A 10,009-nucleotide genomic window follows, 5' to 3' on the forward strand; every position below is an offset into this window, starting at 1 on the left:
AGTCTCAAGCGTTTAGTCGCACTCTAGTGCCCTCAAAAGGACGAGAGAGGAAATTCACCATCAACAAAAAAAAAGTATATATATATATATATATATATATGCGTGTGCGTGTGTGGTGCCCTAAGTCAACAGGAGGTGGCAGCAGTAGCTTTAAATCAATCAGGTTTATCAAGCTACCAACATTTATAGCGATACTAAATTAGCTATACTAAAGAATATTAATTTAGACTGTGCAAATACCAGTAAGGCAGAGTTTATGGGTGCCTTAGCAGCGGATTCATGAATGTTTGAATGTAGCAGCAGTATGGACGGAGTGTTAGTGCTATTGTGAATTCACTGCAGTAATGGCTTGTGAAAAGAAGAAAATAAAACTGGTTTTACAAAGTGTAGTGTTGTATGTGTGTCTACAGTGACCGAGGCACTTGGACGGTTCTTGACTGTTTGTCCTGTCTCAATAAATGGACAAAAGGGTATCATTGACTGTGGATCTCGATAATTTTTTCACCCAATTAAATAAATTTAAATTTTTTCTTAAATGTGCTTGCACAAGTGTGGTTGCACAAGTGTGCACACCTTCTTATAGCAATTATATACTCTTATATACTGAGATGTGGCTCTGTTCGGAATTCACCAATCACATTGAAACTCGTGTTAAATGAGGGTTAGCACACACCTGCGTGCTTTGGGGCAGTTTTTCTTCAGCTGTAACTAGGGCCTTCCTCAGAGTGAAAAACATAAGAATAGTTTGAAATAGCAGTCAGTGTTAGGACAAAAGCTTTAGGCTTCTGCTAGAAAGAAAGAAAAAATGTCAAGCATACTAGAACGCCTGAACTTTATTGGGGTTAATCATCAGAGGTACTGTAATTGGTCGCAGCTGTGTGCTAATTCCTATTTAGTATGTTTTTGAATGTGATTGGTTATCAGAGTGTGCATGCTTGTGTAACCACATTATTTATTTTTACTTCCTCTCTCTAAAAGATCCCAAAAAAAGAATCACTTCTTCTCTCGTGAAGATCGAGAGAGTACGGAGCCCCCCTGGTGCCAAGGTATGAGAAAAATAAAATTCATTGATAATCTGTTCCCTCAGTTTAGTAATCCGTTCCCTCAGTTTAGTAAACTGTACCCTCAATTTAGTAATCCGTACCCTCAGTTTAGTAATCCGTACCCTCAGTTTAGTAAACTGTACCCTCAGTTTAGTAATCCGTACCCTCAGTTTAGTACTGTGTTTAGGAAACACGCAGGCTAATTGTAGCCAGTCCTGGTAGTACTGCTATGTAATGATCAACCCCCTCGAACTACAGCAATATTGCCTTTCAGTTGAAAAAATGGGATGCAGGATATATCACGACATGACAATTTATACAAAGAATTCACACAAGTAAGAATATAACATACAAATAGAATTTACTTCACTTGACAGATATACGTAGGTATACGGAGCCCCAGACATTTGCTAAACTGAGGGAACGGATTACTAAACTGACGGTACAGTTGACTAAACTGAGGGTACGGATTACTAAACTGAGGGTACAGATTACTAAACTGAGGGTACAGTTTACTAAACTGAGGGAACAGATTATCAATGAATTTTATTTTTCTCATACCTTGGCACCAGGGGGGCTCCGTAAGGAGAGAGAGAGAGAGAGAGAGAAAAAAAAATATATATATTTAGTTGTACAGTAGTACAGGTTAAAGGTAAGTTTTGAAATGATTCATCTTGGTCTCATTATTTTGTCACAAAACCTGGCATTTGAACAGGAGATTGTAGACTTTATATCCACTGTACATTACTGTTATGGCTGGTGTCGTTTTGGCATTTCACTACACTAAAAAGAGGAAGTACAAGTCTTCCGCATGTTTCCACACAGACACTAATTGTGACAAAAAGCAAACCCCCAAACCTAATTGGATTGTGCAACGTCAATGCACTGAACTTGTCGACAACCTACCCTGGTGGAACAAAGTATTAATTTGACGTTTTGCTTGCCGTGAATGTGATGAAACAGTTACGTGTGGGAAAGGACACAGAAAAAAAACATGAAAGAGGGGAATTTCTAATGTATTGAAACTCAGGGTGTTTGCAAAATGGGAAGCTGCAAATAACCTCGTGTTTCAAAGGGGAAGTAAGACACTTTAAAATGTAGACTTGATAAAAATAATGATTTATTTACATCAAGTAGAGAAAACTATAGTATTATTTCCCCCCCCAGTGTTTCAATGTGATACAAGCAAAAAACAAAAATAAATGGCGAATTAACCCAAGCGAACAGTTGAGGAATAAAAGTGCATGCACTGGTGTGTGCAATTACATTGGAGTGGATGCAAGGCTCTTATACAATAGATAAGGCAGGGGGAGAAGAAAATGTAAATCACAAGCGTAAACATCTTTAGTTATTATATGTGATTCCATTTAGCAGCTACAATGTATGCACTGTGACATTTTCCCCTCCTCCCCAAAACTAAAATGACATTCACGCTGTCGCCCATTGTTCAAAAGGTGTTAAGCAAAATTCACAAGGTTCATTAAACCTCTGTTAGCATTTCAACAAAACCACAGAATGGAGAAAGGGAAACCAGTCGGGTTACTTCTCATCGATGACAGCCATGGGATTATCATAAGAGGCATCTTCCAAGTAATCAACATTTTTTCTGCGCATCTCTGCTGGAGGTCTTGGTGGAGGATTTTGGGGGGGATTCTTAATGCTTGGAGCTGGCCTTCTGACTTCCACTCTTGGGAGAATGGGTTCCCAGTGTTCTCCATGGATGGCCGCCTTAAAAAGCGAGAAATAAGCACAAAATAATTCACTAACCAAATGATCACCTCAAGCTCCAAAGTAAAATCCATTTTTTTGTAATATGTGGAACACTTGCATGTCAATTTTTTAAAAGCAGCACCACCAGGAAGCCTTTAGAAATTTGTTGGCACATGACAGAAGTACCAAATGACTCAGCCACACCTCTTGCTGGTCAGATTTCCGGTATGCTGAAATCCACTGCTGCAGTATGACTCAAGAGCTGTACCAACTAATGAAACAATCTCTTCCTTGTAACCGTTTCCACCAACTTCCGGCACAGGCTGAATAATGTAAAAATAGTGAAGCAATATTGAACTTACTGAGAGGTAAATGAGGCTGGCGATACCAAGGCAGACGCATCCTAAAACAGTAGCAAGAATAAACCCAGCAGGAATGCACAGCCTGGGAAACAGACGGAAGTCTTCAGTAGGTCAAGGCAACAATACAATGGAGAGGCATATGATTGGGAGGAATCCTGTCGAGCAAAGGAAAGTGGCTGCAATTTTCAACTCACGCAGCATGTAAAAAGGCCCTGACGTAGTAGTTCCTTGTCAGGGGCCCAAACGCTTTCACACACACAGTGAAACAGTACTGCCCCCTGAGAACAGAACAACGGGAGAGAATGAGCATCAACCGATCACTTCATCATTCGACCATTTTTATTTTAATGTGACTTGATGCGATGGCATCACTTACTTTCGTTCCACACCAGTGCCCTTTGCCCTTCTGCTTCTCGGGTACTCCAGCAGACACACAAACACGCCAGCGACGCTGCGTAATGCTGTCAAGGCTTTCTTATCAGACAGGCTTGCAAACATGTACAATTACATAGGAATTAAGCATCTTAAAAGACATAGCTCTGACTCTGGCTGTATTTTACAAGCAAACTAAATGGAATGACTGAGAATGTGGCAAAAAAAAGTTGCTGCCATTTCTTTAACCTGGTAATAGTAATATTTTATCATATTTCTGCAGTAGCGCATCTGTTTGTAGCATTTAACGAGTGTTTTAATGTTGGCATCTTACAACAGGATTACTGTTCGAGTTGTAATTATGGATAATTATCTATAAAGCAGAAAACAGGATGCTGCTATATAAAGGTTAAAGAAGCAGCAAATGTATCTTAGCTAAAAGTGATGAGAACATTTACCCTCTATGTACCTAAAGTGGACATTTTCACAAAGCGAGTGAAATACTTTAAAGCTAAAAGTGCTTTATAAGACTGCAAAGGATACATAGCATAGGCAGCAAACTGCCACCCTCTGAACAGTCCTGCCACCCCCACAATGCCTCCAGTGAGGAGAACTGCAAGAAGGAAGTAGGAAGATATATATCAAATTCAAGGCTAATCGCTAACTTAAAAGACAAAACAATACTTACAAACACTGACTTGAATATAAAAAAAATATAAAATATATAATGAATATTATATAATATATATATTATACATAATAAAATATAATTAATACAATTGGGATTACTACTTACAATTTTGCATTAATAGTAGTAGGACTTGTTTACTTAAAAAAAAAAAGTGGCAACTCATATCTATATGAGTTAACAAATACCGTATGAAAAACATAATAAATAATATATAAAGGTAGTTAAACTTACTGAGACCAGCAGCCAGAGCCTGCTCATTTGCCCACATAGCCCACTCGATCTTCCCCATGTTGACCTCGGTGCACTCACAAGGAGGAAATGTTGATGTGAAATGTGAGGCAGCATGAGAAAAAGGAAGGTTCGAGCCTACCTGAGACCTGCCCCCATCTGCGTCATTTCCACCGCACCAAAGCCTAACATCAAACATGGGTCATACATTCCTGGCTGATGGTTCTTTTCCGTCCCCATGAAAATACTTTTGTTACACTTAAAATAAAAGGAATTCTTATGAAAACATTTGATCGTAGATTGTGTCTTCCTTCAAACATAAAACACAAAATAATGCCTGTGTAATGCTTTTTGGCCAGTAGTAATCAACTTTTGTTTGTTTGTTTTACCCAGATATGCCTGAGCCTTTTCAATGATGTCCCCATTTCCCAAGTCAAGTTTCAATTTCAGAGATATATTTGCAATTTAAATGTAAAGAAATAGAAATTCATCTTCATTAATAGTTAAGAGTGGTTTTCATTTACTTTTTACTTTTACTTTGTGTCATCAATATTGTATTCCACCCTGTTAGTCTGAGGTAGTTTTGCCCTCTGAAGAGAAAAAAACAAAAACAAAAAAAACAAAAAAGTTGGCATGAATCCACATTCTGGCTGAGACATCACTTTTTTGGAGGGAGTGTAAACTTGTCTTGTTGTTCTGCCTTTTTCTTTTTAAGTAACCTCTATGTGCCTACGCTATGCCGAAAGTAAATTAAAAAAAAATATATAATAAATCACAAACGTGATATATATATATATATATATATATATATATAGGCACATTAAAGGTAAAAATTATTAACAGATGGCTAGCTAAAACTTGCTGATTCACAGAGCAATAACTAATTTTAATGAGAAGTCCACCCTGTAGATTTATTTTTAGTTGTTGTTTTTTTTCATTTTTTTCAAGATGCTTGAGCTCTTTCAAAACAAATTCCTGAAGCTTAAATACATCTACTCTTAAAAACCTGAACTCCCCCCCCCCCCCCAAAAAAAGTTATCACACTGAAAAGTCACTCATTGCCAAGAATGAACCCTACATGACTCACAAATTAGCAGCGTGGTTATTTGATGTTTTTTTTTTTTTTTTTTCCACCTGCACAGGGTGCAGAATGTAAATCTGCCAAGCTCACTAGCAACGTATCCACAACTGTAACACAGAATGCAGTATCTGCATTAAACAATAACAGTATGAGGAAACAAATTTGTACAGTATTTATTTTCAATGTAAGACAATGTTTTCAACTATATGATTAGATCTCAGTATATTATATATCTAATTTATAGGCATGGGCACAGACAAAGGGTTGCCTAAACAGCACAAATGAAGAAAGTTATGTTTTAGGGTCTTGTGGACATGGAAAACATGATTTCGACCGAAAGAACTGAGAGTTGTATTCTAATGTAACCTATATAAGGTAATTATAAGTCATTATCATTATTATAAATCAGGGTTTAGCAGTACAAGTACATAAGAGGAGAAAATAATATGATTGCTAAAGGAAGACACAGCCTCAACATTGTAATCTGGCAATGATAAAACTGATAGATTTGCAGTGAAATATTAGGAAACGTTTTTATGTTTCACTCCATTGTCCCTTTCCGATGAATGACGTCGAACAATGTTCTTAGGTAATCCACCAGGTCCGAGCAGATGCTGTGTGGGATCATTCACAACACAAGGACCTGGGCCAGGCTTTGAAACAAGAGAAACAAATTATATAGTACAAGAAAAGGACAGAGGGAATACTACACAGGAATAGTGTAAATATTTTAAAATATAACATCACAAACCCAAATAAAAGATAGTCATAACTCGCAAGGTTAATCAACTTCATTGGGTTATGTTGACAAACTGGAAAAAAAATACATAATATAACCAAATTATAAGATGTACTTTGAAGCTTCCGCAAATCTTCTTGAGCGTATGGTTTGTTTGCAATTACCCAGATTTAACTATGGAACTAATTAACCAACTAAATGCATGGCAGGAATGACAAAATGGTTGTTTTTAATATATATTTATATATACCTTAGTGCTAATAATGTAGCTAATTCCTTTAGGCATGGGCTCCAAAGCAATAGCTCGTTTCAACTCCTCAGAAAGATCTGCATGAGGGACTGGAAGACCTTTTATAAACCTACACAAGAAGAGATTACATTTGAGGACACCCTTCAAATGGGCTAAAAGCAACTCACATCAGTGTCATGAACTTTAAAGCAAAAATCATTTAATAGGGATATGAAAATGAACAATTGTCAACTTACTCTTCACCATTGGTTTCTGGAGGGAAGAAATGTTGGACTGCTTGAATAAAGTCAGGAATGTGTTGCTCTAAAGTGAATATCACAGCATTGGGTCCTGCATCATATGTGTAGGCGACCTACAGGAAAACACAGGCTATCACATACAATGTTTTCATGTTCCCCAGAGAATTTGGAAACCACGCGTTTCATATCTTCATTATATCATGTCAGAAATACAGCTGCACAGAACACGCACAAACTGAGAATAGCAACTACAAGGAAGTTAAACAAGTGTGATATTTGTAAACAGCAGTCATCTAAATTTGATTTGTGTTACTTTAATTGAATCATATTGAAGCTTCAACACGCTGCATACTGAAAGCAATGATGAATTATTGTACTGTGTTAAAACAATGCCATCACTTGTGCAGTGCTATGGCGTTTCTCTGGAGGATGACCACTCTGTGGTGTTGCTCACCCTTGTCTCCCCGTAGTGACGGTTGTATCGATGCACCAGGTTGATGACCTGATGAGATACAGTGTTGAGGTAGAATATAGGAGGGTATGTGTCCAGGCAGGTGGCATGAAACTGGTTACTGTCCTTCATGGTGAGTTCCGCGAATTCAGGGAAGTCTTTTTTGCGCACTGCTTTAATCATCTCAGCCATGCGCCCTGGGACAACCGACTCGGCCCGATGCTACAAAAACACAAGTTTTGGGGTTATTTAACCTTGCATGAGAATCCAATGTGTTATCTCTGTAACATACACTCCCCTCTTATTTTAAAATGTTCAGTCATGTTTTCACCAAGTGTGAGTTCAGTTTAGCCAGTGTAGGTTACAAATTGAGTACTGCGTCCAACTGAACCCTTCACTATTCGGTGAAAATCAAGCTTAAGTATAGAAAAAAGGGTGTGTTCTGAGAGGTTCAAAATAGTACCTTTAAGAGATAGCTTGTTTGTACACTAGTTTGCATGCCAGGGGTGCTGCCCACGTGTTTCCGCTCAGCACTGGCCTGTCAAAGAAACAGATCCAATTATGATTAACTTGCATAACTTGTATTGTTGCCCTGTTGTCATTTAAAGTCTCTCCCTACTTCAACCTAATGCAAACTAGTCCAACATACATACCACAAGCACAAGTATTCTCAGCTCAGGCCAATGAGTCTCTGGCTCCACCTGTTGGGCAATACTATCCTTGCCGTCACTCTGATGCCCCATGAGCCACTGGACAAATCCCCCGTACATACTCCTGCATGCACTCCCTGAGCCCTGACGAGCCACCCCAGACAATTCCCCTTCTACACCAAACGCCTGAGCCAGTGTGAAAACTGAAAAACAAGGAGGAAGCAGTGTGTAAGAGGCGTTAAATATCATTTGATGATTAATGCGACACAGCAACCCACCTAAACAAGCAAATCCTGCTGCAGAGGAAGCAAGTCCGGCAGCAGTGGGGAAATTGTTGATGGAACAGATGTGAGCTTTGTGAGTTAAACAAGTTGAATCCAAACCCAGGTCATCATCATTACGTCTTTTTCTCGCAAGACGTCGAACTATAGAGTCATGATACAGAGAAGAATCCATAATTCCATTATGCTATCCTTATATTATAAGGGTAAGCAAAGTTTAAAAGTCGTACTCTCTCTCAGACACGATTGCAGTCTTGGATGGCTGATATCCTCCTCCTTGCCATTGAGCCATAGACGATCTTCTTGAAAAGACTTGCTGGTGGTCACGGTTGTGGTTGTTTTCAGCTGAACATGGAAAACACTATATACACTTGCTTACCAAATGTATTTGACCACCATCATGTAAGAATAACGTCACAGTGGTCCAAATTTTATGAACAGCTAAGTACATAATCATGTTAATGCTTGATTAATTTCTCAGTACTCAGAGAAGCCCATTGAGCAGCCATAAAATAAAAAAAAATGGAAAATTAGTTTGAAATTTCTCTTTCTTGCCAAATAGTAAAAATCGAGTGCTCAATGGAATTTAAAGCGTTAACGCTCTAATGATTCTGGATGGTCTAAGAAATGTTTTAAGCCCTATATGAAAACGTACATTTATATACCTTTGGAGACACCGGTAAAGGGGTGTGTGAGGTACAAGAAAAACTAAGTCATGTACTGTATGTTAATAGTATTTTATAATAGCAGTAATTAACAAGACATTATTTTTTTAATCAGCTATGGCAAATTTTGAGATTATTTACTCTCACTAGTGACTTGGTTTCAACTGTACGCTGTAATTAATCGCATATAAAAGCTGTATATTTAAAAAAATAATAATAATACGATCACAAGATAATATTGATTTGTAGCTCTGCACCTCTCACGTATATGCAGAGTACAAACCAACCTCTCAGTATGACACAGTGCTGCTCTACAGCACTGCAGATTACAACCATAATAATAAATACATATCTAAATGAATATTTCTCTGACAGACAGAGATGAAAAATGAATGTCTTTGTAAAGGCAGATTTCTTGCATGGGAACTTTTTCCAATAGTGCACGTATAACTAATGATGTTAACTGCAGCTTGACAGCTCACAATTTGCCAACAGTCAAGTGATTGTGCTTTTAAATACCTGATCTTGATGAAGTGTTACGCTCAGTGATGAGTTAATGGGTAGAATTAAGTCTTCATCTCTCTTTCCCCCTGAAAAAATAGGCTAAAACAATATTAGTTTAATATTATTTAATTTGATTTTAAAGCTACAAGTGGAAAACCAAAATACCAATTTGACCTAACTGTGAAGGGTCCACAAAGTCAGCATGATCATTTTTAAGGTAACAGGAAGCCAAAGTAATACTTACAGTATTTAATGACTGCTATATTCACAGGCGCAGTACACGTGTAAGTCTCCATGCTGTCCTCGGGCATATTTCTATTTTTGTACCTCAATATTAGTAATGTTCGCGCTAAACTCAGGAAATAGGATCTTCTGGAGTTCAGTAGCCACGTTAGCTAACATGACTGACAACGCTATTCTTTGAGCTACCACTGTCATGCTCGTGATTGGCTGGTGTTGAACACGTGACTGACCCCGAACCTATCAGAGTTACGCTCGCAATGCAACAGTCTAAGTAGCCAATGAGACATTATCTGACCACAATGGTGCGGGAAAAAAAGGCCATCAGACCATCCCACTTACTATAATTTGTCAGTTCTTAATATTACGGTGAAATAATGTTCTAGAATTTAGATGGAATTACAAGTAACAAAACGGCTGTATAACTATATCAACATTTATATTTGATTTACTTTATGCACATTTACAGTACAGTAAATGGAAAACTATTGTAATTGAACGCT

At 37.9% G+C, this 10,009-nt stretch overlaps 2 protein-coding genes across 2 annotated transcripts; both read right to left on the reverse strand.

Moving 5' to 3' along the window:
* Positions 1–2,141: 2,141 nt before the first annotated feature.
* Positions 2,142–4,564, reverse strand: LOC133474405 (cytochrome b-245 light chain). Its single transcript, XM_061766101.1, has 6 exons — positions 4,410–4,564; positions 4,031–4,100; positions 3,492–3,566; positions 3,310–3,393; positions 3,116–3,197; positions 2,142–2,771 (listed from the first exon to the last, which is right to left on the reverse strand). The coding sequence occupies exons 1-6, from the start codon at positions 4,465–4,467 to the stop codon at positions 2,583–2,585; spliced, it is 558 nt and encodes a 185-aa protein (XP_061622085.1). The 5' UTR covers positions 4,468–4,564; the 3' UTR covers positions 2,142–2,582.
* A 1,080-nt stretch (positions 4,565–5,644) lies between these two features.
* mvda (mevalonate (diphospho) decarboxylase a) lies at positions 5,645–9,695 on the reverse strand. Its single transcript, XM_061766102.1, has 10 exons — positions 9,511–9,695; positions 9,282–9,352; positions 8,328–8,442; positions 8,095–8,241; positions 7,820–8,019; positions 7,630–7,704; positions 7,170–7,388; positions 6,713–6,828; positions 6,477–6,585; positions 5,645–6,140 (listed from the first exon to the last, which is right to left on the reverse strand). The coding sequence occupies exons 1-10, from the start codon at positions 9,575–9,577 to the stop codon at positions 6,009–6,011; spliced, it is 1,251 nt and encodes a 416-aa protein (XP_061622086.1). The 5' UTR covers positions 9,578–9,695; the 3' UTR covers positions 5,645–6,008.
* Positions 9,696–10,009: the final 314 nt, after the last annotated feature.

The sequence above is a fragment of the Phyllopteryx taeniolatus genome, chromosome 2 (assembly GCF_024500385.1).
Source record: "Phyllopteryx taeniolatus isolate TA_2022b chromosome 2, UOR_Ptae_1.2, whole genome shotgun sequence".
In the NCBI taxonomy this organism is placed as follows: Eukaryota; Metazoa; Chordata; class Actinopteri; order Syngnathiformes; family Syngnathidae; genus Phyllopteryx; species Phyllopteryx taeniolatus.